Genomic DNA, 27,772 nt, shown 5'->3' on the forward strand with positions numbered 1-27,772 from the left:
ATTGAATTAAGTAGAACTGTTTATTTTAGGAAAATCTGTAGGGGTTAATTAAATAGAAATATTATTTTAGGAAAATTTGTAGGGGTTAATGTTGCAAATAAATAAATTAAATAAGATAAACTTTAAGTGCATAAATCAAAATGTACTTAAAAAAATGTTAATATAGATATAGTTGTTTTGAATGTTGTATAGTTGCTAAAACGATATTCACGGTCATCGTAAATTCTATTTTCTTATCCACTTTAGGGAAAATATGCAAATATTTTAAGTTAATTTTTACAATTTATCTGTTGTATGTATTATAAAATTATTTCATAAGAATTTAAAAAAATGATCTAATACATAAGTTATAAGTTCGCCTCCGGCCTTAATTATCGTTGGGGCGACTCTGACAATGATGCTCTCATCTCGATCCTTCCCTCTTTCCCTGGGTTCAAGAAGCTTCAGTGAAACAAATTTCGAGCTGGTTTTGAGTTATGATGACACTGCATGTGCCATGTGTATGATTTTAGATAAATAAATTTCATTCATATTTGTGTTATGTTTCTCTTTTGCTTGTATGAAAGTTTTTCTTTAAAACTGTTTTATTATGTGTTTTCTTTATATAAAAACACATTATGGTAATTTTTTATGTATATATAATCATACATAGATGATTCATACAATCCCAAGATTTTTCACGATCTCCCGGGTTAAAACGCTAGGTGATGATGATTCTAATAGTTAAAGATTTGGGAATTGTCAGTCGATTCAGAAACGTTGGAGAAGAAGCCGCTTTCTGAATTTTTGTATAAATGCCTCTGCCCTTTCGTTGATATCACGTTCCTTCACCACTGGGTTCCTCGCCAGAATTTTCTCCACCGATGGGACTCTCTTCGCCTGTTCTCTGAGCTTCCTTGGCTCGTGGGTTGATGATCTGTAAGCAGAAAACACGAGATGAGAGAAACGTTGATCCATATGAAGTTTCCTTAACTCTAATGCTTCTTGCTTTCTGATGGTTTAGTACTCCAAAGTGATGATTAGTGTGAAGATATATATATATATAGATACGTATATGCATATATAATTTATAATTTATGATTGAAGATGGCTCTAGATACATTGAACTTCTGATAGAATAAGCTTTTTTTGATTGAAATAAACATTATTTTCTAGTGCTAAATCATTAGATACGCATATTTTGTGTAGATTTACAAACTGTTCTCTTTTGAAAACTACTACTTTTGAAGCTTGATTTTTTTTTTCCTAATCTTAAATCAATCTTTTCAAAGAATTTCAGGTTCTTTTCCTTCATTGTCTTGATGATTAACTGCTTTTAACTGTTATTATAGATAAACATTCCAATGATATATGCTAACTACTGACTACTGACTACACAAATCAATGCATATATATATATATTTTTTTTGACGAACTAATGCATATTAAAGTATATAGTGATTAGTGAATATAAATTGATGATTTGAAGTTTCCAGAAAAATACAAAGGAAAGACAGATAAAAAAGCATGTGCCGTGATGAATACGACATAATTTTTTTTTTATCATATGACCTAAATTCCTGCCTAACTCTCACTTTAGCTAATTAAGAAGCATATACCCTTCAGGAGATTTTGTTTCGATCAATAATAACGAAAAGAAGATAAACTCGTAAACAGATTAATCCATGTGCGCATAATTTAGAGAGACGTCATCTATATTCACGAGAATCAAACTTTTTCGACCAAGAAAACGACAAATTAAATACCAAAACCAATAATTAACCATCAAAACATTGCAAGCCTTCAACCAAGTTCTTCAAACTCTAGCCGGTGACATATATAACACATTTAACTCTCAAATAAAGATACACAAATGAATTACGTACAATGATTTAATCTCCCTAATCAAAATTACGCAACTATCTTTAAGCTCTCCATGCACAACACGATTCCTAAAAAGAAGAAACGAGTTTGTAAGAAAAGTATATACAATTTTATCTGATGAACCAGTCAATGGACTAGTTAATCTGAATATCAGAAAACTAATTATTTTTAAACATGCCGTAAGTTTATAAAATACCTCTATCGAGTGTCCATATTAGTTCCTGTCCAGTAACTTGAGAACTGTTACAGAATTATATAAAACCTTAATAAATAATAATATACACACGAAAATGAAGCCTAAGAGTTAAAATAGTAACAAACTAGTAATATATATGTTAAAAATATTGGACCTGAGAAATTGGGAGGAGAGTTACTCAAGATGTACAAAGCGTCACGCCATTCCTGAGGTGTTTTCTTAGAAGCCATGGCTCGGCCAATTGTGACAAGAGCCAGCGGGAGGCCATCGCACTTGGCTGCAACCTCCTGAGCAACTTTGGTAATGTCCGGGTGGCTCTTCACTGTCTCTTCTCCGGCATTCTTCTTAAACAAGTCCCAAGCTCTCTCCCATGGCAGCTTCTCCATTTTGATCTTAGTTTGTGCTCCCATTTCCCGACAAACCTCGTCCGAGCAGGTTGTGAACACAATCTTCGATCTGTTCTGTCCGTCCGGCGGTGGCACGCCAGCTTTCACTGTTGGACAAATTTAAAACCATAAATATTAGAACCATATTTAAGACTAGGGAAACTCATGAAAACTTGGTTTACAAGTAATATAGTTTCTTGGATGGATCATAAGTAATCGTATACCTAGATCGACTTTCTCCCAAACGTCGTCGAGGAACAAAGCGAATCGTCGTTTGCTAAGTATCTCGAAGATCTTACCAGCTTTCTCTTCCTCTGTCTTGCTCGTCCACGACCTATCAAGAAACCCTATCTTCTCTCGGATCGTGTCCTGAATCTTCTCAAGATTCAGATTTTTGGACACAAACACCCAAATCACAAAGTCAAACCCATTTGACTTATGCTGAAGCAACCTGTTGTTGACCTGAGTCAGCACCGTCGTCTTCCCAACACCTTCCACGCCGTACAACCCAATAATCCCGGTGTTATCCACGGTCATACACCTCCACACTAGGCCCGAAACCGCCTCCAAACCTACCGTCTGATCATCTCTATCAACGGTCGAAACCATCATCGATCCACCAATACCACTATTCTCAACCACCACATCGAATGTTCCTCTGCTCTTTATCTCCTGAATCTCTTTCAGCTTCTTGCAAAGCTTTTTGTCCATCTTGTGACAGCTCATCATGCTCGACCCATTTGAAGAAGAAGAAGACATCATCCTTATCAACATCTCTTCTGCTTCTTTGATCGCTACGTCGGCTTGTCTAAGCCAGACCTGGACTTTTTCGAGCCGCTTCAGCTTCTGCTGGTCTTCATACATTTTGACCCTTTTCATCACATTGTTGCGGAGATCCTTGAGCTCCTCCGTCGCGGTTTCCAGCTTCTTCACGTTATCGTTCTCTTTTCCGACGTAGATACATCGTGTCACCATACTCTTGAAATCTTTCCCCATCCTTCGATCTCTCTTTTTTTTCTTTAATTCCACGAATTAATCACTCAGAGAACATATAAGTGACACGACTTGTTAAGCCATATGTATATAGATGATCGTGTTAGCCATGGCTTGTACTGACCCGCACGTTGTGTTTTCTTTATTTATTCAAGTCCTAGTCGTTGGAGGACCTCAAGGTTTATTTATTTATCCTATATTATTCAATTCAATCGTGTGATTAATGTTAATTAGATGCATTGACCAGCTAATTAAAGTGGCATTGGTACACATTAGTATACTGAATTAGTATACGAATCAATGATCGTGTGATTAATGTAACAAATAAACATTAGTATACTGATTTTTCTTTGTTAAACAAACAAAGAAAAATAGTTGATTGTCGCCTGTTATGGTTATCATGTCAGGTACTTAGATGAATATGAGAATTCAATCTACACTTTAAAATATTAGACAGTCATTGGTCATTGCGTTACTGATTATATGAGTTCAGGCTTCTAGCTACAATCTTCAGGCATAAGTTACACTTAAGGTCCTTACTCATATTTCAATCGCTTTTTAGATTGCCCCCTATATTAGAATTAAATCAATGTTCAGAGCTTCTTTAAATAACTAGGATTCCCAAAAATTCGAAAATCTCCACCTGAGTGGAACTCATAGACGAACGCTGTTTAAGAAATTGTCACTGCTGATTTTAAGATAAAAGCAAAACTGTATATATATTTATAAAAAGAGTGGCGTATATGATTGTATAGTTTAAAAGTCACCAAAAGATGATGGCTACAAAGATTAGTTAACTGAGTGTTGCAAAAGCTACTTCTTTAACAACGGCCAGCCTTTTTTTGTAGTCTCAGTCTTTGGACGTGATAACGAGCAAACCCAATGCACCAATGAGTATATACTATAAGAAGAGAAGATGGAAAAAGATGTGTTAATAGTGAGTACATATATCTCAAAGCCAGAAACCATGACAAATCGCAGGACGTGTTAGAAGATTGTACCTTGATGATAGGCTTCTCAGTCATGATAATAGTCACCCATCCAACATAAGGCAAGAACCTGAAAAACAAAACAATAGGGAGCCACACCAGTTCAATGAGATCACAAGGGCACAAAAGTTTGTTGAATCAGAGTGTTTACCCAACAGCTCTGCCCATTATATGGTGCCTATGAAGCCAAAGTTGTCCTTCAGCATAGAGAACAATGTCATCTATTTTATTGTTGTCACCTGGAAAATGCAAAGGTGTGTCTAGTAATCCACGAATTGGCTACTACTATAAAGGGCTATTCATTCAGACCAACAAAACTAGCACCTTTTGTCAGAACATCAACTTCTTTAGTATCTCCTCTCTCATGAACCTGTAATGTGTTAAAACAACAACAACAACAACAACAACAGAAAAGAGTTAGGACATCACAAGTATAATTATCCTGAACATTCAAGTTAAATAACGTCCAGAGATGATAATGAGAAAATGTTACTTTGATGGCTCGATGAACAATGGGAATTTCACGACCCTGAAAGAAGAAGCAACAAGGCAAATTCAAACCAATTAGGAGAAAAGAAACTAACTAGGAAGATTGTAAATTGATGGAAACAGAACAAGAGTCACGCACTTACATCAACACTAAAAACAACAATCTCGCCTGCTCGAATAGGCTCTTTGGTCATCCGCAAGAACAATATATCCCCCTGTCACATTAGCCTCAAATCAAAAATCAAGAACCACTACATAATCTAACAAGTAAACTACTTTCAAACTCTAAAACCACAAGTGACTTTACTCTCTGAAAGCCAGGTTCCATGCTTTCTGAGAGAACAACAACAACAGGTGATTCACTCCCAGTGACACATATCAATGCCTTCCAGATTATCAATGCAGATGTAACGATCATACCTAAAACCAAAAACAAAGTCAAGAATCATAGCTATCATATCAAAAGATGTAACATTGGTGAATTCTAGATACTAAAACACATCTGAGATGAGGAGGTTTAAATCAAGGCGTATATAGAAACGAACCGAGAGTGATAGCCTGAGTAAGAAGCTGACGGAACTTGATAGATTTGATGGAATCAACAGTTTCTCCGATGAAACCCATTATTCTTCTTCCTTCAGTTTCCCAAAGCCAAAATGATTTGAGAGATTTTCTGATCCCTGTTGAGTTTTGACCCTTTCAGTGGACAAGAAGAGAAGAAGAAAACACAGATTTTTTTTTTCTTCAAAGAGCATTTCTTATAAATCGGTTTAAGTTTTTTTTTTGTTTAACTACAAGTCAAACCGGTCTAAAATATTGACGAGTATGTTTGATTTTTAGACTATACCTTTATTACGGAAACACCACTACGTAGACTTTTAAGGGTAATATCTAATCACTTCAACTAGAATCCATGTGGTGACGAAACTTATAAAAAACAATTAGATTACAAACTCCGATTGCTTTATCATCTCCACTCGTATAATACACTTTTGAAGTCTTCCATTAATTACCTAAAAATTGTATGTAAGCAAGGAGATAAATGAAATTAATACGGCATTAATTGGAGACTATAAGTCGTTTCCCTCTGCTTTCAAAATCCCATATTGGATCTTGCATCGGTTGTGTTCTTTATTGCACTGATTGTGCCAACATGCAAGTTTGTTCCGGCAATTGCGGCGATGACAACTTATCTGTGGTAAGGGCTAAACATTCTAGACCTGAGACAGCGCGTGTGGACTCACCTCTCACGTTTAAACACTGTCATTGTGCGACTTGTCCCGATCCTGATGATGCGGTTTCCTGTTTTCACGTCTCTCAAGAAAAATCTCTGTGCATGGTACTGTCTCACTGCACCTGAAGTCAACTCCGTACTCTGACTTCGACGTCCCGATAAAATTACTATACACCACTTTGCTCACTTCCACTGCCGACGACTACATACCAAAAGGGAAAACAAAATTTACATTTTCTTATCAAACACAGTCTTATGATCAAAGTTAGTAAATTTGCGGTACGTACCTTATGATCTTGAAATCTTTCCCCATCCTTGGCTCTTTTTTTTTTTTTTTTATTACTTTAATTCCACGAATTAATCACTCTTAGAATATGTGGCTGCTTTGGTTGTAGTAGCTGAGCTTCCTGCCATTCTTTTGCTTCTTTAAGGGTCTTGAGTATAATGTTTTGTTCCGAGAAGTTGCGGTCCTCAAAGATGAGGCAGTTTCTGGCTTTCCAGAGGTTCCATAGCAGCCAAGGGGCCAAAAGGTGTGGAGCTTAGACCTGTAGGAGGGAGAGCAGTCAGCAACATCGACTTAGGTAAGAGGTCATATAAGTTATAACCATATCACATATGTATATAGATGATCGTGTTAGCCATGGCTTGTACTGACCCGCACGTTGTGTTTTGTTTATTTATTCTTGTGCTAGTCGTTGGAGGACCTCAAGGTTTATTTATTTATCCTCTATATATTATTATTCAATTCGATCGTGTGATTAATGTTAATTAGATGCATCGATCAGCTACTTAGACAATATTATGATTAAATAAAAAAAACATTACTATACTGATTTTTCTTCGTTAAACAAAAAAAATCGTTGATTGTCGTCGTCAGTTATGGTTATCATGTCATATACTGACAATCCTGCATAAAAATTTTAACGAGGAAACATAAAATGTGAGAATACAATCTACACTTTAGACCCTCAATGGTCATTTCCTTACTGATTCTATGAGTGCAGGCTTCAAGTTACTTTACTATCTTCAGACATAAGTTAAGCTTATTTGCATATAAGATCCTTATTTATATTTCAATCGTTTTTTAGATTGTCCCGCTATATTAGAATTAAATCAACAAGAAATTGTCACTGCTGATTTAAAGAGTAAAAGCAAGACTGTCTATATTTATAAAAAGAGTGGCTTATATGATTCTACAGTTTAAAACGTCACCAAAAGATGATGGCTACAAAGACTGGTGAACTGAGCGTTGCAGAAGCTACTTCTTTAACAACGAGCAGCCTTTTTTTTTGTAGTCTCAGTCTTTGGATGTGATAACGAGCAAACCCAATGCACCAATGAGTATATACTGAAGGAAGAGAAGATGGAAAAAAATGTGTTAATAGTGAGTACATATATCTCAAAGCCAGAAACCATGACAAATCGCAAGCCGTGTTAGAGGATTGTACCTTGATAATAGGCTTTTCAGTCATGATAATAGTCACCCATCCAACATAAGGCAAGAACCTGAAAAAGACCAAAAGGGAACCATTTACCACTGTTGAACTTTTCATACCAGTTTCATCAATGAAATCACACGAGTACAAAATCTTGTTGGAACAGAGTGTTTTTACCCAACAGCTCTGCCCATGATATGATGTCTGTGAAGCCAAAGTTGTCCTTCAGCATAGAGACCAATGTCATCAATGTCATTGTTGTCACCTAGAAAACGCAAAGGTGTGTCAATTTAATCCACGAATTGGCTACTGTAAAGGGTTATTCATTCAGAGCAACAAAAGTAGCACACCTTTTGTCAGAACATCAACTTCTTTAGTATCTCCCCTCTCATGAACCTATAATGTGTTAAAACAACAACAACAACAACAGAAAAGAGTAAGACATCAAATGTAAGTATCCTGAACATTCAAGTTAAATAACGTCCAGAGATGATAATGAGAAAATGTTACTTTGATTGCTCGATGAACAATGGGAATTTCACGACCCTGAGAGAAGAAGCAACAAGGCAAATTTAAACCAACTAAGAGAAAAGAAACTAGAAGGAAGATAGTAAGCAAATATGGTGGAAACAGAACAAGAGAGACACACTTACATCAACACTAAAAACAACAATCTCGCCTGCTCGAATAGGCTCTTTAGTCATCCGCAAGAACAATATATCCCCCTGTCACATTGGCCTCAAAATCAATAACCAAAAACCACCACCACATAATCTAACAGCAACAAGTAAATTACTTTCAAAACTCTAAAACCACAAAGTGACTCACTCTCTGAAAGCCAGGTTCCATGCTTTCTGAGAGAACAACAACAACAGGTGATTCACTCCCAGTGACACATATCAATGCCTTCCAAATTATCAATGCAGATGTAACGATCATACCTAAACCAAAAACGAAATTAAGAAATCATAATTATCACATCAAATCTTTCTCAAAGATGTAACCTTTGGTGAATTCTAGATACTAAAACACAGATGAGATGAGGAGGTTAAAATCAAGGCGTCTATAGAAACGAACCGAGAGTGATAGCCTGAGTGAGAAGCTGACGGATCTTGATAGATTTGATTGAATCTACAGTTTCTCCGATGAAACCCATTATTCTTCTTCCTTCAATTTCCCAAAAACCAATATGATTTCAGATCCCTTTTGACCCTTCTCCTCTCTCCAAACGCGTTTCAGTGGACAAGACGAGAAGAAAACACAGATTTTTTTTTCTTCGAAGAGCGTTTCTGATAAATCAGTTTAAGTATACCGAAATTTTTACTACAGGCCAAACCGGTTTAAGTATACCGACATTTCGATTTTTTTTTACTACAAGTCACTCTTGAACCTTCTTGTTCACTTCTTCCTTTTCAACCAATCAAAATCTTGTATATATTATTTTATTTAAAAAATAAATCAAAATTAAATTAAAAAGCAAAACAGATTAAAGAAACAAATTCTATATATTTTTTTATAGGAAAGTTAAATATTGACTTACAATTAAAATGAAATGATGTATCGCTTTGGGTTTACAAATTAGGTGATTAGGGTTTAGATTTTACAATTCAAACAAAATTATATGTCAGTTTGGGTTTACAAATGAAGTGGTTAGGGTTTAGATTTTACAATTAAAACGAAATTATATGTCGGTTTAGGTTTACAAATGAAGTGGTTAGGGTTTAGATTTTACAATTAGAACGAAATTATATGTCGGTTTGGGTTTACAAATGAAGTGGTTAGGGTTTAGATTTTACAATTAGAATGAAATTATATGTCGGTTTAGATTTACAAATGAGATGGTTAGGGTTTAGATTTTACAATTAAAATGAAATTATATATCGATTTGGGTTTATAAATAAGCGGTTTAGATTTTTAATTTTACATATTTTTTTTCTTTATTTTATAAGAAAGTGAATGAATATGTTCTTAAATGTATTATGACATGTTATATTCTTATTGGCTAAAATAAGGAGAAGTGAACAAACCGGTTCACCTTAGGAGTGAACCCAAGAATTGTTCCCTTTGACTCTATACCTTTACTACGGAAACCCACTATTCAAGATTGGTAATTTGATTTAAAATTTGTTTTATAGTTTTTGATGTTTGAAATTATGGGGTTTTTTAATTGTTCTTTTTGTTATAAATTTTGAAAATAAGAAACATCTCCTTGGAAAAATAGGCTTTCATAATAAAATCCAAAAACATGGGTTTTGACTTTTGAAAATGATGATGAAAAAAAGACATGGTTTTTCTCTAATTGATTTGGCATAAAATCCTAGATATACAACTAATAAAATTAGTCATAATTACTAATTCTCTAATTGTTTTGGCATAAAATCTTAGATATACAAGTATACAACTAATAAAATTAGTCATAATTACTAATTCTCTAATTGATTTGGCCTAAGGAAAATAGATGGCTAACTACATGAATTGTAGGTGAATACATGGTCACACATACTAATTATATTATTGTGTACTCAACTACACGAAGTATATATATTACATGGTCACATGCATGAACTATATGACGTCATGTGTTCAACACCATAGACATACAATCTGGTATACTGATTGATTAATTCCGGTGAAGACCGGTGTTGACTCCGGCGTTGACCAAAAAAAATTCTAAAATTAAAAATTAAAAATAAGAAATTATTATATTAAATCATTTATGGTTTTTATTAATTAAAAAATATTCTATTCAATATCTAATTATTTTTTATATATTTCCTAAATATATCTTAAATGTAAACTAGAGAACCCAAACCTTAAAAAAGTTTCTAAAACTTAATTTAACATATTGTAATTGTGTTAAAAAGGGTAAAAATGAAAATGTTCATATGTTAAAAGTAAATATTGTGAATTTTTTTGTTGTTGTTTATATGTTAATTCAATATCTAAAGATATTTTTAAATATATTTCCTAAATATATCCTAAATGTAATATAGAGAACCCAAACCTTTAAAAAAAATTCTAAAAATTAATTTAACATATTGTAATTATGTAAAAGAGAGTAAAAATGAAAATGTTCATATGTTAAAAGTAAATATTGTTAATTTTTTGTTGTTTATATGTTATTTTGAGTATGTAAATTTTAAAGTAAAGAGTGTATAATTTTTTATATAACATTTACCATGCAAAATTTAGAGTAAAGAGTCATATACTCAATATTTTGCATATTATTTTCTAATGAAAGTAGTTGAATTTGATTTTATTGATTTTGTAGTAATTAAATAATCTGATTATGGGAGATTTATATATATATATATATCTTGAAAATAATTATAAATTGTTTTTATATCTTGAAAATCATTATAAATGATTTTATATCTTGAATATTATTATAAATGTTTTTTTATCTTGAAAATAATTATAAATGATTTTTATTTAACTATTTACTTTAGCTTGAAAAAGAAAAAGTAATTAATTATAAGATTGAATATATTAGAGATATATAAAACAATATTTGGATATTGAATAGAAAATTTCTTTTAATCATAAAAACCTATAAATAATTTACTATAATATTTTTTTTTTTAATTTAGAATTTTTTTTTAAGTGTTGGTCAACGCCGGAGTCAACGTTGGTCTTCGCCGGAGTCAACATCGGTCTTCGCTGGAGTCAATTGACCGGTGTACTGAATTATATGTCTATGATGTTGACCGCATAACATCATATAGTTCATGCATGTGGCTATGTAATACATATACTTTATGTAGTTGAATATACAATAGTATATTTGGCATGTGTGACCATGTATTCACCAATAGTTGGTGTAGCTAGCCATCTTTTTTTCTTAGCCTAAAATCCTAGATAATTAAATTTGGAATTTGATTATTAACTATAAGTTTTTTTTTCCAATGATACAGTCATACAGACCACATACATATACTTTAAAGAATCCGGATATATTGTTCCCATTCTCACTAATATCCAATCACTTCAATTTGAAATCCATGTGGTGACGAAACGCATAAAAACAAGGGTTACTTATCATCTCCACTTGTATAATATACTTTAGAAGTTTTCCATTAATAATCCAAAAATGTATGTAACCAAAGAGATAAATGAAATTAATATGGTATTGGAAACTATAAGTCGTTTCCCTCTGCTTTCAAAATCCCATATTGGATCTTGCATCGGTTGTGTTCTTGGTTGCACTGATTGTGCCAACATGCAAGTTTGTTCCGGCGATGACAACATATCTGCGGTAAGGGCTAAGCATTCTAGACCTGGGATAGCGAGTGTGGACGCACCTCTCACGTTTAAACATTGTCCTTGTGCGACTTGCCCTGATCCTGATGAGGCGGTTGCTATTTTCACGTCTCTCAAGAAAATATCTGTGCACGGTACTCTCTCGCTGCACCTGAAGTCAACTCCGTACTCTGTCTTCGACGTCCCAACGAAATTACTATACATCACATTGCTCACTTCCACTGCCGACGACTAAAAAAACAAAGCAAAAAGAATTACATTTTCTTATCAAAAACAATCTTATGATCAAAGTTAGTAAATATGCCGTGCGTACCTTATGATCTTTGGCATTATCAGAATCTCCTCCGTTGTAAAGCTGATCGATTATAATAGGATTTTCTACATTGTCTAGAGTTATTCCATGGAAAGTAATCATTCTCGCGTAACCCGATCCACCCTATGTACATTACCAGATTTTAATATAAAAGAACAAGAAAAAATAAAAAACAATGTAAAATGACTTAGTGAGAGATTATTTGAAAATTAAAAAAAGTACCTGCCAAGTTTTGATCCGAGCCCCATTCGTAGTTCCTCTGAAGTTACAGTTTTGGACACAAACATTCTCCACGGTAGCTGTCTCCCCATCTTTTCCCAAGCTTCCTATGCTATATATTTTATAATATACATGGTTTAAAGTATATACTATATAAAATAACATTACTTTGGTAGATTTTTAATTATAGTTAACCTTATTCCATGGCCTGGTCCGCAGTCTATACCGGAAATCCGGATGTTTGACGTCCCTGAACTTATCGCTATGCAATCATCACCTAGTAATGAGTATAACGACATGTGAATGATACATCAATTAAGATAATCAGTAAATTCCAAACGACATTATATGGATGCGACATTCGGTGGACCGTCTATTTTGACATGTAACAAGATTGCATTCATACAGGAACTAGTTCTAAAGCTTCTTTTGTTTTAATAATGTATGTAATCTGAGGCAATACTAAAAATTTGCCAAGAGTCCCCAAAAGTAGTTAGAAATTGAGTTTCATACCGGTTGCGATGAGGCAGTCCTGGATGACAACGTTGGATGAAGCGCCTACGTCGATTCCATCAGTGTTAGGACTTGATTCCGGCGCATTTATACGGAGACTTGAGATGGTCACGTAGTTGCAATCGTTAATGTGAATGTGAGCCATTGGACTATCTACATGCGTTAACCCACTCAATCTAAGGTTGTTGCAGCTCTTGAACTTCAATGCCTAATACCTCAGAATATCTCGTTTTATTTAATTTTCATAAAACTGCAAACAAAACGAATCAATGTTTTAGAAAATGAAACACCTAACGTGACACTCACGGTAGGTCTGGAGCCTTTGTGTTCCCACCAGCTCGAACCCTGGCCGTTAATTTCGCCGTCACCTTCAACCACAAGTCCTTCAATGTCTGCAAAAAGAATCCATTGATCTTTGTCTCCTTTCCAATTTCCTTTACTCGATGCAACCAGATTGCCTAAAATCTTTGATTAAATGACTAATTACTAACCATAGCATATTATTCGTTGTTACTTTATTAACAGAAAAAAGCATATTCGTCATTAATCTCTCAAAAAACAGAAAACAGGTGAAAACAGAGTACCTGAACAAAAATAGGGGCCGATTTGCAAGAACCTTGAAACTTCAGGGGCTGTAACATAAATGTCATCCCTGCCGGCACGACAAGCTTCCCATCTCCTGTTCCGCTACAGACAGTTTCCCAAGCTTTCAAGAACGCCTACAAAGTTTATAATTTCAGAAAAAAATTTGGATGTTTAATGAACAAATTACAACTACGAAACTAGTATATTTTACCTGTGAATCGTCTGTAACTCCATCTCCAACCGCTCCGAATTGAGTAACATCCAATGCATTCGAAGATGTGAAGATTTGGAGAATGAATAGTGAGAAACTCAAGAACCAAGCCTTCTTCTTCATAAATTTTGGAGAAAGAAGAGTTAAACCATGAAATAAAATGAATATATTTACAGTATACGAACATAAATTGTTCAAGCGAAGGCTTTACTATACTACTTATATAGATGCCATATTTACAAAGACAAGAAGATGCTTAAAGACCTTTACCATTTTCAGCGGATATGTGTGGAACAGTAGAAGACAATGTATGTGAAATTCAAAAATATGTACATTTAAATTTCTTAATAAAAAATTATGATACATTTAAATTTCTTAATAAAAAATTATGATACATTAACAACTAAATTTTATATACCGGAAACTGGAGTATTAATTACCAGTGTCCATGAGGCATGAGGGGGTCGGAGTGGGCATTGTGATTATTAGTAATAAATAAAAAAGTAGTCATAAAAGTACGTACCATTGGAAAGTGTGAGAACTTTACTATCTCAACAAAGAGTAAAGATTTCTTCAAAGTCTACTTCTACTCTTGATTAATAGAACTGTCTCAAACAAACTCTAAAGCTCTCTCTAAGTTCTTTTTTTTTCAGAGATTAAAATTTAGTAGCTAGAAAACTCTCTCTTGTTTGTACTAAAGGTTCCTTAACACCACTATTTATAGATCTAGGTGTTAGACTATTTAATTAGCAAACTACCTAATCTAATTCTAATAGAAATTGGATAATTTTTTTTTTTTTATGGATTAAGAAATTATCCTTTTTTCTCATGTAAAAATTGTAAACAGGAAACTCTCTTATCTTCTAGATGCTTCTAGCACCTTCTAAGTCTTTGTGTAGTCTCCTGCTTCTAGATCTTTCCTTGTTAAATACTGACATAAACATCTTGCAACTCTGTTCTTGTACTAGTGTTTTGTTTTTCTGAAGTAGTTTATCCACTTGTTCAAATGCTGCATCTTCACCATTGTATTACTATTAGTGTTGTTATATCTATAGCAAAAATATTAAATAATTGTGTATTCATTTAGAACAATTTTAAAGGAAATTACTAAAAATATAACAAAAGTTTAAGGAAAAATGTTCATAAATAAACTGCCATAGTTTATATGAAAGTCTATCAAACTAAAAAATCTTCCATATATATAAAAACTAACTTGATATTTTTCCATCGCTCAAAAATTTGGAAGTATTAAAAGAGACCATCCAAAATCTTGGTTATTGAGATATCATTTTTATGATTCCGAACTTGAAAGTTTTAGTGGTCCACGGACTCCAAAATAAGTGTGGCATGTTTTTATTTTATCCTATCATGCAATATTTGTCTACTTTTTCCTTTTTTGTATACTTCTGACAAAGCTTATTGGTTTTCAGACCTAGAACTTTGAGACCTGGCAGCGAATGACAATGTTTATTGGATTTTTCAGACCTTGAACTTTGGGCAGTGAATGACAGAGTTTTTATTGGTTTGCACACCTAGAACTTGGCAAGGGGCAGCGAATAAAATTAGCTCACTATATTTGTATGCTTTCCTGATTTTTGTTCCTTGCTTGTATAATTTTATATTTCGATTTGTTACAGATCATATTTATTGTGACTGATGATAATCCGGAAGTATAACTGATTTCTTTAGTTTGAAGAATCCAAAGAAACTTGCGTCCGCTTCTTCTCTTTTCTGTCTACTTTTGACTTCATATTTCGCTTTTCTATTTCTTTTAGTTTCTGCTTAGCTTTTGGTTTGGGTTTTCAACATTTTAGCTTTTTCTTTAGGTTTCGAAAGAACAAATACAAAATAAATTATATAATACTAGTTGTCGTATAATAATATTATTATTGTAAAATTTAATTTTCTTTCCATCAGAGAATCATATTATTCAAGATACAGGCCTATCAGCGGAATGTGTAACGACCAGGCTCATTTTTGGCCCATATATGACAAAGATCACGAGCTGTGCTTAACATTCTACGATCTCTACTACAACTTTTTCTTGGGTCGACTAAAAAAGTCTCATGATCTCTAAAATTAAAGTCTATCGTTTTAAGCCAGAGCCCAGATGTAATAATATTAAAATCACACAAGGAAATGGGTCTAATAGAGCTTCTGTGGCCACAATATTTATTTAAATCTAAGGAAAAAAAAAAGAAAAAAGAAGATGAAATAGCCAGAGAGTTAAAGCCAAATAATTATGCAATACTGAATCGTTTTTCCATATATTGTTTCTCTCAGAATGTATCCGTAATCGAAAATTCCACCTTTTTCTTTCTTATATGTTATAGTAAAACATTGAAACCGAAATTGATAATTCTGTAAATCCCACTTTTATTATTGTGATTAAATTAGTCTTAAGTTGATAGATAGTATCTGACGCTAGCTAGTAATTAATCACTAATCAGGCAAAGGTAAAGAGACAAACCATCGGTGGCTGCGTATCAAAAACTTTCACCGGCTCCATCAGCCGATATTAAGTTGATGTGCTTCAAAATAAAGTCCCCTGCAATCTACGGTTTACTTTAACATTATTTGTTCCTAGTGGGCTACAATCGCGACGCAGCCGTATTTGCCGCACATGCTGCTCCGTGTATAACATTATATATAATGCATAAAGTGTACACACGAATACACGTATAGTATTTGTAAAGAGACATGTGGTGCAACACGTGAGGCATCAGTCTTTTGATCTCGAACAGCTCCGTATGTGGTGACATCAACTATTTGGGAGAAAAATATTGAATAGTACACTGTACACAACAATAATATAATCCAAAATTATTCCTGCATTGTTTCAGATACAATTAAGTGGTTAGAATCTAACCGTTAGATACTTAGATATATTGGCTGCTTTGTTTTCTTTTTTTTTTGGCACTGAAAAATTCATGATATTGACAATTTCGGAAGAGATAAAAAGTTGGAGCAAAGTGATAGAGATTAACGTGTCTTACCATAAATTTTAGTAGGTTTAGAATAAAAATTAGAAAATATTGGGTTTTATATAAGGATGGCAAGAAATAAAAGATTTGATCAAATGATCATTTACATATTGACGCGGGATAAATGATGCTGAAAAGATAGCAAAAAAATATTTTCTTTCAAGTTTAGTCAACACTCAACAGACAGATACGCCCATTTATGTTACCATTATATAATTCTTGGAACACAAATGTTTGTTGTAAAGAAAAATAACTAAGATAATAAACGGACAATACAAAAAGTAATTATGTTTTGGTGAATAAGATGCAGGTTATTAGGAATCATGGACTTCCAACCCAAAATCAATTGATAATAAGTGGAGAGTGGTCTATGATTCTTTATATATTATACCAAATAATACATTCCAACTGATGTGGGATTCTAATACAGGTGGCACCGGTTTTTCAGTGACCAATGCAAATTATAGGAGTATCCAATTGCATTAGTTATGGCCGCCATTGCACTACTAGTGTTGCTTGGTGTATACCGCTTTATCACCTATTCCTTCTCGTTTTGTGTTAACCACATTTTTAGGATAATAGTGTAAGTCATGAATCAAAACTCATGCTAAGAATCAGAAGCATTTAGATCGTCACTAAACTAGCTAGTAATCTTTATTTTATTTTATCAGCTAGTAATCTGACTAAGTTAAGAGACAAATTACGGGTGACTCCATGCATATCAAAAGTCGTGCCTTGAGTATTGATTGTGTATATATGAAGATACCTGTAGATCTTTCCGGTTGCACCAATGAATAATTAAGTTGATATATATTGTTTAAGATAAGGTTGGTGCATTGTATCACCGTGATGCTACAGTTAAGGTCTACGCCAATTTATTCTTGCATCGTGCTTCTTATTCCTACAAATGATATTATATTGGTAATGTCCAATTGTCCACCACATAGATATTCTTCTAATAAAGATGATATATAAAAGTGATAGTTGAAGTAATAATTAGTAAAGCTCTCTAAAGATTAGGATGTTATTCTTAAGCATTCGTGTTGATATGATATGGTTGGGTTGTAATTAACTGTTACTTATATAAAGAAATTAATCTCCACCAATAAAATAAATTGATACTGATTTCTTCTTTTTAGATATAGAAAATTGTGATTGTATACATTGATATAACGAAAATTTATACTTTGTCAAGATGAATACAAATAAAATAAAATAAAATATATTGAATAATCACCAACCCCACGTTCTGAATGTGAGAAAATATTTGGGATAATTTTATACAACTATATACAATCTTATGTGAGAGATGGAATGATGAAGGCATTATTATTAAATTACTATGACTAAGTAGTGAGTGGTTCATTCATTTATGTAATTATGTGAACACGTAATACCTCTGAAAAGTCCACAAAAAGTTTCACAATTCACATGATCGACGGTGAGGATTCCAACTTACGAAACGACGTCGTTAGACTTTGGGATGCAGAACGTTGGGCGCACGATTTGGATATGTCTCTCCCAATTCTCAAGTCAGTGATTGTTTTTTTTTTTTTTTTTTTTGGGTTATTACAAACTTTGAATATTTCTTTCTTTTTCTTTCTCAAACTTTTCAAGATTTTCAATTAATCCCTTTTTCTAGATTTCTGACCCTATCAATTGACATATCATCCTCAACTAATTAATATGGATGTTGAAATCAAATATCATCATATCTTTTAATACTCGGTTTTATCTTAACCATAAGTTTATAAACTGAAAGAAATCTCTGGAGAGTAATAACTAATTTAGGACCTAATTGTGAGATTAAGAAAGTTTTAAGGCTGAAACGAGAAAAAAAGTACAAAGGGTGAGGCCCCACGCGCTCCAATAGATTGTGAACAGCTCCACAAACAAAGCAGTACTAGGCTCTCTCTTTAAAGAGCTCTCTTCTTCCCATTTTACGGATCAGATCCCGAATTCTTCTCCTTCCTCTGACCACCGACGACCGATCAGATCGCAGTTTCTGCGGGAAAAAACAAAAAAATCGAAGTAAGTCATATATAATCTCTGAATCTTGTTTACTTAATCTCTCATCCATTTTTATATATACTAGTCTTATTCTTATGTTTTTCTCGTACTTGTTTTGCGTATGAGGAATCGTTTGGATTTAGTGGTACTCGCTGATGGGTTCATTGTTATGAGTTTATTTGTTGATGGTCCTGTACTGTCGTTTGCTTTGATCCGATCTTTGTTTTTGAGTTAGTTCAGTAGTGTTCGTTTTGTTTTTTGGACAATTCTGCGAATTTTTTGGCTACTTTGAATTTTTGTCTTTTTCAGACCAGATCTTGGATGTTCGATGATGATTCCTGGATCTCGCTTTTTATTTTCTTGTCGGAATAAAAATAAAAAAAAAGAAGAACTGATACTAATAATATGTGTTCTAAAAAAAATATCTAATTGTTTCAATAGGTGATACAATGGCGCAGCATCTGTTGCACGGGACTTTACATGCTACCATCTATGAAATTGATGCCCTCCATGGCGGTGGAGTCAGGCAAGGCTTCCTTGGCAAGGTATATTATTAGCTTTTGTTTTTTTTTTTCCTTTTCATTTTAATTCTCCTTTTTTTTTTTTTTATCTGTGATTCCGTAGTTGCTAAGTTTCTGGAGGTCATGTTTTAGGCATGTGTTCTTTTACGTTTCGTCATTGGACTCATTTATAATGTTTGTGGTTCAAATTAGGTGATGTACCAATCTGTTATCAAATGTGCTGCATATAATTTTCCTGATGTTTTTATTTTCTATTGAAACTTTCAGATTCTGGCAAATGTAGAAGAGACAATTGGTGTTGGCAAAGGAGAAACACAGTTGTATGCAACGATTGATCTGCAAAAAGCTAGAGTTGGGAGAACCAGGAAGATCAAAAATGAACCTAAGAACCCAAAGTGGTATGAGTCGTTTCATATCTACTGTGCCCATTTGGCTTCTGATATCATCTTCACTGTCAAAGATGATAACCCCATTGGTGCCACCCTTATCGGAAGAGGTTACATTCCTGTTGACGAAGTCATTAACGGCGAGGAAGTTGATCGGTGGGTTGAGATCTTGGATAATGACAAAAACCCCATTCAGGGAGGATCAAAGATTCATGTGAAGCTTCAATATTTCCATGTTGAGGAAGATCGTAACTGGAACAAGGGTATCAAAAGTGCTAAATTCCCTGGAGTCCCTTACACGTTCTTCTCTCAGAGGCAAGGCTGCAAAGTTTCTCTGTACCAAGATGCTCATATTCCAGACAACTTTGTTCCTAGGATTCCTCTCGCTGGAGGGAAGAACTATGAGCCTCAGAGATGCTGGGAGGATATTTTCGATGCCATTAGCAACGCCAAGCACTTGATCTACATTACTGGTTGGTCTGTTTACGCTGAGATTTCCTTAGTGAGGGACTCGAGGAGGCCGAAGCCAGGAGGAGATATGTCCATTGGTGAGCTGCTCAAAAAGAAGGCTAGTGAAGGAGTCAGGGTTCTTTTGCTTGTTTGGGATGACAGAACCTCTGTTGATGTGCTGAAAAAAGATGGGCTCATGGCTACTCACGATGAAGAAACTGAGAATTTTTTCAGGGGAAGTGATGTTCATTGTATCTTGTGCCCTCGTAACCCTGATGATGGTGGTAGCATAGTCCAAAGTTTGCAGGTCTCTACTATGTTCACGCACCATCAGAAAATTGTTGTTGTGGACACCGAGATGCCAAGCAGTGGAGGATCAGAAATGAGGAGAATTATGAGTTTTGTTGGTGGAATCGATCTTTGTGATGGAAGATACGACACTCCGTTCCACTCCTTGTTCAGGACATTGGACACAGTCCACCATGATGACTTCCATCAACCTAACTTCACCGGTGCTGCTATCACCAAAGGTGGTCCAAGGGAGCCTTGGCATGACATCCACTCTCGTCTTGAAGGTCCCATTGCTTGGGATGTCTTGTATAACTTCGAGCAGAGATGGAGCAAGCAGGGTGGGAAAGACATTCTAGTTAAGCTGAGGGATCTCGGTGATATTATTATCACCCCTTCTCCTGTTATGTTCCAAGAGGACCATGACGTGTGGAACGTCCAACTGTTTAGATCCATTGATGGAGGAGCTGCTGCTGGGTTTCCAGAGTCACCTGAAGCTGCTGCTGAAGCCGGACTTGTAAGTGGAAAAGATAATATCATTGATAGGAGTATCCAAGATTCTTACATTCACGCTATCAGACGTGCCAAAGACTTCATCTACATTGAAAACCAGTACTTCCTTGGGAGTTCTTTTGCTTGGGCTGCTGATGGTATTACTCCTGAGGACATTAATGCACTGCACTTAATCCCAAAAGAGTTATCGCTTAAGATCGTTAGCAAGATCGAGAAGGGAGAGAAGTTTAGGGTCTATGTTGTGGTTCCAATGTGGCCAGAAGGTCTCCCAGAGAGTGGATCAGTGCAAGCTATATTAGATTGGCAGAGGAGGACCATGGAGATGATGTACAAGGATGTGATTCAGGCCCTCAGAGCTCAGGGACTTGAGGAAGATCCAAGAAACTATCTGACATTCTTCTGTCTCGGAAACCGTGAGGTCAAGAAAGAAGGAGAGTATGAGCCTGCAGAGAGACCAGACCCCGACTCAAGTTACATGAGGGCGCAAGAAGCACGCCGCTTCATGATTTACGTCCACACCAAAATGATGATTGGTAAGTTTTTACATTTCGATTTTAAAAAACGACTTGAGAAGTTTACATAAATGTATGTGTATGACTAACTTGATGACTCATTTTGCAGTTGACGATGAATATGTTATCGTCGGGTCTGCTAACATCAACCAGAGGTCGATGGATGGTGCAAGGGACTCAGAGATAGCAATGGGAGGCTACCAACCACATCACTTGTCCCATAGACAACCAGCTCGTGGCCAGGTCCATGGGTTCCGTATGTCACTCTGGTACGAACACTTGGGAATGCTAGATGAAACCTTCCTGGATCCCTCAAGCTTGGAATGTATTGAGAAAGTTAACCGCATCGCTGATAAGTATTGGGACTTTTACTCAAGTGAGTCACTCGAACATGACCTTCCTGGTCATTTGCTCCGCTACCCGATTGGTGTATCCGGCGAAGGAGACGTCACTGAGCTTCCTGGATTTGAATTCTTCCCGGACACAAAGGCCCGTATTCTCGGCACCAAATCAGACTACCTGCCACCGATCCTCACAACCTAATCTCACTAGGTATGTCTAGTAATGATCTCTCTCTTTCTCTCTCTCTCTCTGCTTTGCTGCTGCAAGTAGCTCTGAATAAACTGAGTCTATGTGTTTAGAATTAAAAAGTTAATGGTTGGTGTGATGATGCACTTTTTTACCCCTTTGGTTTTATATTCGTACAATGACGTGGTGAGAGTGTAGCTTTGTTGTTATGTACTGTTGAACTTATGAATCTTATCTGATCCTTTTCTTTTTATCGGATATCCCTACCAGTGATAGCGTGTTTCACATCAATATTTTTGAGGTAGTTTGCTATATTATGCATACAAGGTCATTACTAGTGTGTAGTGAAGAGGCCAGACCACAACACTATCAGACCAAACGGGGATTTATGAGTTTTCTTTTCAAGTCTTCTTGCTTTAGGATTTAGCATTGCTGGTCACCTTCAAATTTTCTTAAAATTTGGCAAACTTGTACATTCTTCTGCTTTTCTTTTGATTACTTAAATTTCGTAAGAGCAGAACAATGTTAGGTCCCAAAGCTTAAGAACACAAAACACTATTTTCTAAGGCAAATTTCTATTTGTGGTTTGGTTCCATGGAAAACTTGTCGCTTAGTTAGAAAATAGAAAACTTGAACAATGGGAAACAATCTCATATCTCCCTCTCCATCTTAGAGCTAGTCCTCGCCGGTTAATTTGTTCCCGTTAACTGATTGATAAGCTACAACCGGTGGTCAACTACACAAGACTATCTTGGTTGAGTCGTTTTGACTTGGTCTATTTCCTTTTATTTCAATTTTTGCAAATAAAATAATTAAACGCACTCCCACTTCCTAGTTTGAAGGATATACTAGTGGGACTCACGTTTGTTTTAGCACTTTGTTTATTTGTTTCCCAAGTTCGTAGAATTAGTACATCTCATCTATTTGAAGACATGAAAAACCAAAAAAACAAAGGTAGTTCTTTTGAACAAATTATGTTCTTGTTGTTTTTGGGACCTAACAAAGAAACTCAAAAAATGAATTGTAAATTACATCCGAATACCAAAAAGTAAAAATACAACGTTTATATGGATTATTTGTAATCAAAAAGCAAGAAATAGATGAACGAACAAAAATAGCAACGAACTAGGTTAAAGCATACTTTCTTGAACATTCATACACTGATACAGAGAAAGGGAAAATCATGAATTAAAACTAAATTGATAGGTCATGTCGAACACAATAGGTAATTAATATAAACAACCTACAAAAATCAAACATGATAAACGAAACTAACACAGAAGGCTGATCAGAGAGAGATAGGCTTTTAGGGTTTAACCGTTTATGAGGGAAACACGGCACGACACACCGGACAAATCCCACTAACCCTAAGCCACTCCTCTCCACACGTGCGATGAAAAACGTGCGAACACGGCATTCGACCCGCTTCCTCATCGGACCCAACCCGGATCTTATCCATGCATATCACACAATAACCTCCGTTCTCATCAACAACCACCGTATCCAAGTGTATCTCCACCGCCTCATCGCTCGCTGGAGCCACCGCAAAATTCACAGCCACGACATCATCCTCCTCCTCTTCACCAGGAAACGTCGGCACGACAACAGACATCGATACTTGTAGCCTGTCCACGTGAGGTAACTCAGAGATCTCCTCACGCGTCTTCAACTCGGAGATATTCTCAGTTAGCGTGATAACGATCTCGCGATCACAAGGGACTTGGAGCAAATCAAGAATGTGATAGACGAAGGCTAGGATCCGATTACGATCTCCACCGAACAACCATTCACGATCAAACTCGTGAGTTTGAACAACGGTTCTAGTTTCGAGATTGTTAAGATCTTCTTCGTCTTCTTCTCCACGAGTGTAGTCCACTTGGAAATCGAAAAAGAACTTTTCGTGTTTGCGGAGATCTCCGTCGTCGTTGTACATCCGATTGACATTGATCAAGTTGTCTACGATATCGTGGGAACAGAAATCCATGATTTGTTTTCTGAGAAGAAAAAAAAAGTTTTTCGATATTTGTTGTGTTTAGGGTTTCGATTAATCTGGTGAGGTTTGAGAGAGAGAGAGAGAGAGAGAGCTATATAAAGTAGTCAATTGAGTTAACGGAAAAGAGAAATTGAAAAATGAAAATTTCCTTTTAACTCAAGAAAATTACCGAATCTTATAAAATAGATGTAAATCAAAGTATTTTTAAAAAATTGATATTCAGTAATAACTACTAGCTCTCCTTATTATCCTAATTTCCTTTTTGTAAAGGTCCCAAACTCCCAATAAATTAGCAGATTTGTTTAAAAGCAAAATTAAGGACAAAATTAAATGAATGACGGCATTTTAAATACGAAAAAGATGTTTCAGAGATTAACCCAAGTAACAACTTTGATTAAAGTTTTGAAAACAATTCCACATATTTCGTATGATGATTTTAGTTTTTTTTTTTTTGTTGTTGAAAAAAAATATAGATTATTATTGACTAACAAGTATACGACCCTTTATAAAAGGACGACTGAATAATGTGTCTGTAGAAAAAATGTTTGAGATGATAGTATTGTAGACAAATCGTTGCGGACTACAGACTAAAAAAAAAAAGTTGTAGAATACAATTAAAGAACCGTGCCAGTAGGCAGTAGCAAGCAGTTTCGTAGCTAGTACATGGAAAGACTTCTCCTCGCTTAGTTCTTTCTTCTTAACTTAAGTACGGAAATTTTATAATTGTTAAACATGTGCCGATCTTATTGGTTTTAAAATGTTAGAGACTTTTGGCAAAGTCTCGTGTTCTCGAATCTGAAAGACACGTGTACAGGTTAGACAGGACACGTGTATAGGGTCAACGCAATAGGTCAGTGGTTGACATTGATCCAAGTTATAAAAAAAGTCTCCTAATTAATTTATTCTTAATAATTTTAGAAAATTCCGTCGACATGATTCATCCATAAATCAATTTACGCCTTTATACTAGTTTCCAATAATTCTTCGTTACTACGTGCCGTCTTTCTTTATATTTATTTTCTCTGTAATATCCATTCAATTGACAGACAACGCATATAATAAAAATATTGATAAGATAGTGAGTTGGGTTTTACATGATACATGTGACAATGTTCATGTCTATGTTTTTTATCCAACCCATTTTTAACATACAAAGTTTGAGATTTACAAAAAAAAACAAAAAATTTGGAAATTTTTGGGTTTAGATTGGCCACATGCCCACATAAAAATAGCAACACATACAATTTGATTGAGGTAGTTAAATACTATATTTTAGCGGACGTAGAAAAAACGATTAAGAAAAAAGGCAGTTAACAGAAAAAACACGAATACAATAATAGCTATAATTAGTAATAATCAATTATAATTTAACACACAAAAGTAAAAATATGCACATTAACTTTTCCAAATAACTTTTGTTGGAACCATTTTACTCCCCTCTGCATATATGTTCTAAGCAAGATAGACTTGCGAAAAGTTTATGTCAAAATACATGTTTACTTATGAATTAATCAGTTAAGAGATCAAAAAGGAATGATGAAATTAGTTATTGATAGAATTCTATGAATAATTATTGTCAAAAACTCGAACTTAGTCAATCGACTCGACGAAAGCAATAAAGTTACCACTTATCAGTATTGAATGTATTTTAAAGAATCATCGATTGACGAAGACGAATATAATTATTGTAAATTCCCAATTAGCTTAAAACACAAAGATTAGTAAAGAGTGGTCTACAAAATCCAAACAACATATTGACCAAAAAAGTCTTATTCTAATTCTAATTAAACTTGGTCTACATATTATGGCTGCAAATAGTTGCTTAAAATTGAAAAAATTAAAAATTTTAAGTTGAACAAAATTGGGCTGAATAATATTCAACTCATTCATCTCCAAAATAGTGGTTGAACAAGTTGAACATTTTTGCAGTAGGATTAGTTTATTTTTTCAACTTTTTTGGTTGAATGGGTTGAATAATTATTTTCAACTTCTTCGACCTCTTCCATTCAAATGGTGAAATTTGGTTGAATAATTTTTTTCAACTCCTTCAACTTTTTCAATTCTGCAACCATTTGCACCCTTTTCTTTCTCCCACTAGGACATGTGAGTAACGAAAGCACCAAAATCTAACTCGCACTCTCATCTTTTCCAACTTTTATATATTTTCCATTTAATAAAAAAAATCTCTCGAATTTATATTTTGTATAAATAAAGGAGAGAGTCAAGAAAAGAGTTCCAACCGTAAATAATTCAACAGTTGTTAAGTTACAAGTCTCTCCAAAACAAACACATTCACACACACGTCTCTCCTCACAGCCAATCATCGATCATAGCTCGATTTTGTTCATTGTTCCGTTGGGTTTTTCTTGAAAATTTTCGTTCTTGGTATCATCAAAACTCTTCGGTACTAAAGAAACTTCACGCACACATATCCTCAATGTTGAGCTGTTCTAATGGTACCGTCGTGATCGCAACCGCCATGGTTTGCTCAAGCACCGCTCTGTTTCTCGCCATGTCTCGTCAATTCCATGGACAGAATCAAACCTCTAAGGTTCTTCTTGATCAGTCTCCAAGACCCATTCTCCGTTCTTGTCTATCTTCAGGTACGATCTTTTTTTTTTCTCTATGGCTCGAATGTTTCTGATAGTTTTCGCCGGGAAAATAAGTTTTTATTTTCTTGGGATGCAGAGGAGACGAAGAAACAGAGGAAGAAGATAAAGAAAGTGCGGTTTGCGGATAATGTGAAAGACACGAAAGGGAACGGGAAAGAGTACCGGAGGAGGGAATTGAACCGGAGAAACGTACCGGAGCCAGTGACTAAACCGGGAAAGAACGGTTCAATGTGTAGAATCTCCACCACCATGCCAGCGAACCGGATGGCTCTGTACAGTGGGATTCTCAGAGACCGAGATCATAGAACTCAATGTTCTTATTGACTTTTTTTTTTCTTGACCAATCAGGTGGTCAATAGATTTAGGTTTGTAAATCTTTCTTTTATTTTCTGGTAATATTAGAAGAATTTTTTCTTGGAAATTTTCAGAAATTGTAGTTGGTGGTGGTTTCATAGTTTGAAAAATTAAAGTGACGATGTAAATGATTGACCTGTAAATAGTGATTAGCAAAATGAAAAGGTAAATAATATGTGTATATTGAAAATATTTAACTTTTTTTTTTCCTTCGGTTAGCTATATAATTTATATTGATTGTGTTAAGAATCAACAATCATGTTCAGCAGGGAGAATGAATATAAAAGAGTTTCAAGCCTTACAAAAAAAATCAAGAAACATAATGGACCATATGGCCTAGAGTTAAGTTATCTTCTAGGATAGAAATAGCCAACACAAATTGCACATGTCACACGGCTCGAGATTACGAGTTTGATACGCCAGTTAAAGATTTCGTTTTCCATTGAACCAAGCTTGAAGAAGTAGACGAGCCTCTCTTTTTTTTTTTTTTTAAGATATATGCATTGACCAGAAAATGATGAGGATATGAATCTTTTGTTCTTTACTTAAAGCTATAATTTATATTTAACTTACACAATATGATGCCTTTTAAATGTAAAGCCAGAGGTCAATTTTCTTTATTAAAGATGTATTTGATGTGTTAGAAGATTTTTTGAAACTTAATTAGACAATTTGGATGTGCTTATTAATGTAGCAACTAGCAAGAGATCAATCTTTTGAGCCAAACTTTTTTAAAATCCAATTCTAATCACAAATCATTTCCCAAAAAAGTGCCGCTTGGTGGGTGGGAGAAAACCAAAACTTCAGGCCAATGTGAACAGAATAAACTAACGGTCCAAAATTCACGTACTTAATTATTTCGATATTCGGATATTGTATGAATAAGTGATTTCTTTTTTTCTAACACTTCTTCTAATAGAGCCTTATATCGTTT

The 27,772-nt window shown here is 34.7% G+C and overlaps 7 protein-coding genes across 12 annotated transcripts; 2 read left to right on the top strand and 5 right to left on the bottom strand.

The window, feature by feature from the left end:
- Window positions 1-566: 566 nt before the first annotated feature.
- Window positions 567-3,498, bottom strand: LOC104765402 (putative disease resistance protein At3g15700). 2 transcript variants are annotated; one of them, XR_015590850.1, is made up of 5 exons: window positions 2,670-3,498; window positions 2,214-2,552; window positions 2,060-2,103; window positions 1,866-1,931; window positions 567-916 (listed from the first exon to the last, which is right to left on the bottom strand). XR_015590850.1 is itself a non-coding variant. In XM_087501440.1 (4 exons), exons 1-3 carry the CDS (start codon window positions 3,439-3,441, stop codon window positions 2,078-2,080), a joined length of 1,137 nt encoding a protein of 378 aa, XP_087357566.1. In that variant the 5' UTR covers window positions 3,442-3,478; the 3' UTR covers window positions 778-916; window positions 2,060-2,077. The 2 variants fall into 2 exon arrangements, 1 of the variants encoding a protein (XP_087357566.1); XM_087501440.1 differs by lacking the exon at window positions 1,866-1,931 and having other exon boundaries at window positions 778-916; window positions 2,670-3,478.
- A 632-nt stretch (window positions 3,499-4,130) lies between these two features.
- On the bottom strand, window positions 4,131-5,726 carry LOC104765405 (uncharacterized). 2 transcript variants are annotated; one of them, XM_010489107.3, is made up of 8 exons: window positions 5,462-5,726; window positions 5,224-5,336; window positions 5,060-5,131; window positions 4,921-4,956; window positions 4,752-4,797; window positions 4,579-4,666; window positions 4,440-4,497; window positions 4,131-4,339 (listed from the first exon to the last, which is right to left on the bottom strand). In XM_010489107.3, the coding sequence occupies exons 1-8, from the start codon at window positions 5,538-5,540 to the stop codon at window positions 4,289-4,291; spliced, it is 543 nt and encodes a 180-aa protein (XP_010487409.1). In that variant the 5' UTR covers window positions 5,541-5,726; the 3' UTR covers window positions 4,131-4,288. The 2 variants fall into 2 exon arrangements, with proteins under 2 accessions (XP_010487409.1, XP_087357567.1); XM_087501441.1 differs by lacking the exon at window positions 4,579-4,666 and having other exon boundaries at window positions 5,462-5,722.
- Window positions 5,727-7,287: 1,561 nt separating this feature from the next.
- On the bottom strand, window positions 7,288-8,899 carry LOC104765404 (uncharacterized). The gene is made up of 8 exons (XM_010489106.3): window positions 8,664-8,899; window positions 8,415-8,527; window positions 8,240-8,311; window positions 8,097-8,132; window positions 7,937-7,982; window positions 7,764-7,851; window positions 7,599-7,656; window positions 7,288-7,498 (listed from the first exon to the last, which is right to left on the bottom strand). The coding sequence occupies exons 1-8, from the start codon at window positions 8,740-8,742 to the stop codon at window positions 7,448-7,450; spliced, it is 543 nt and encodes a 180-aa protein (XP_010487408.1). The 5' UTR covers window positions 8,743-8,899; the 3' UTR covers window positions 7,288-7,447.
- A 2,706-nt stretch (window positions 8,900-11,605) lies between these two features.
- LOC104765403 (putative polygalacturonase At3g15720) lies at window positions 11,606-14,378 on the bottom strand. 4 transcript variants are annotated; one of them, XM_087500558.1, is made up of 9 exons: window positions 14,211-14,378; window positions 13,688-13,804; window positions 13,476-13,610; window positions 13,198-13,356; window positions 12,892-13,099; window positions 12,574-12,655; window positions 12,382-12,490; window positions 12,160-12,282; window positions 11,606-12,077 (listed from the first exon to the last, which is right to left on the bottom strand). In XM_087500558.1, exons 1-9 carry the CDS (start codon window positions 14,211-14,213, stop codon window positions 11,649-11,651), a joined length of 1,365 nt encoding a protein of 454 aa, XP_087356684.1. In that variant the 5' UTR covers window positions 14,214-14,378; the 3' UTR covers window positions 11,606-11,648. The 4 variants fall into 4 exon arrangements, with proteins under 4 accessions (XP_087356684.1, XP_087356682.1, XP_087356683.1 ...); XM_087500556.1 differs by lacking the exon at window positions 14,211-14,378 and adding an exon at window positions 13,958-14,095; XM_087500557.1 differs by lacking the exon at window positions 14,211-14,378 and having other exon boundaries at window positions 13,688-13,937.
- A 3,836-nt stretch (window positions 14,379-18,214) lies between these two features.
- On the top strand, window positions 18,215-22,132 carry LOC104765407 (phospholipase D alpha 1). The gene is made up of 4 exons (XM_087501442.1): window positions 18,215-18,702; window positions 19,123-19,226; window positions 19,470-21,372; window positions 21,461-22,132. Exons 2-4 carry the CDS (start codon window positions 19,131-19,133, stop codon window positions 21,892-21,894), a joined length of 2,433 nt encoding a protein of 810 aa, XP_087357568.1. The 5' UTR covers window positions 18,215-18,702; window positions 19,123-19,130; the 3' UTR covers window positions 21,895-22,132.
- A 928-nt stretch (window positions 22,133-23,060) lies between these two features.
- LOC104765406 (uncharacterized) lies at window positions 23,061-23,977 on the bottom strand. Its single transcript, XM_010489108.2, has one exon. It carries the CDS (start codon window positions 23,861-23,863, stop codon window positions 23,201-23,203), a length of 663 nt encoding a protein of 220 aa, XP_010487410.2. The 5' UTR covers window positions 23,864-23,977; the 3' UTR covers window positions 23,061-23,200.
- Window positions 23,978-26,120: 2,143 nt separating this feature from the next.
- Window positions 26,121-27,030, top strand: LOC104765410 (uncharacterized). The gene is made up of 2 exons (XM_010489111.3): window positions 26,121-26,475; window positions 26,561-27,030. The coding sequence occupies exons 1-2, from the start codon at window positions 26,310-26,312 to the stop codon at window positions 26,806-26,808; spliced, it is 414 nt and encodes a 137-aa protein (XP_010487413.2). The 5' UTR covers window positions 26,121-26,309; the 3' UTR covers window positions 26,809-27,030.
- Window positions 27,031-27,772: the final 742 nt, after the last annotated feature.

The sequence above is a fragment of the Camelina sativa genome, chromosome 19 (genome assembly GCF_030686135.1).
Source record: "Camelina sativa cultivar CO46 ecotype springtype chromosome 19, ASM3068613v1".
NCBI classification, from domain to species: Eukaryota; Viridiplantae; Streptophyta; class Magnoliopsida; order Brassicales; family Brassicaceae; genus Camelina; species Camelina sativa.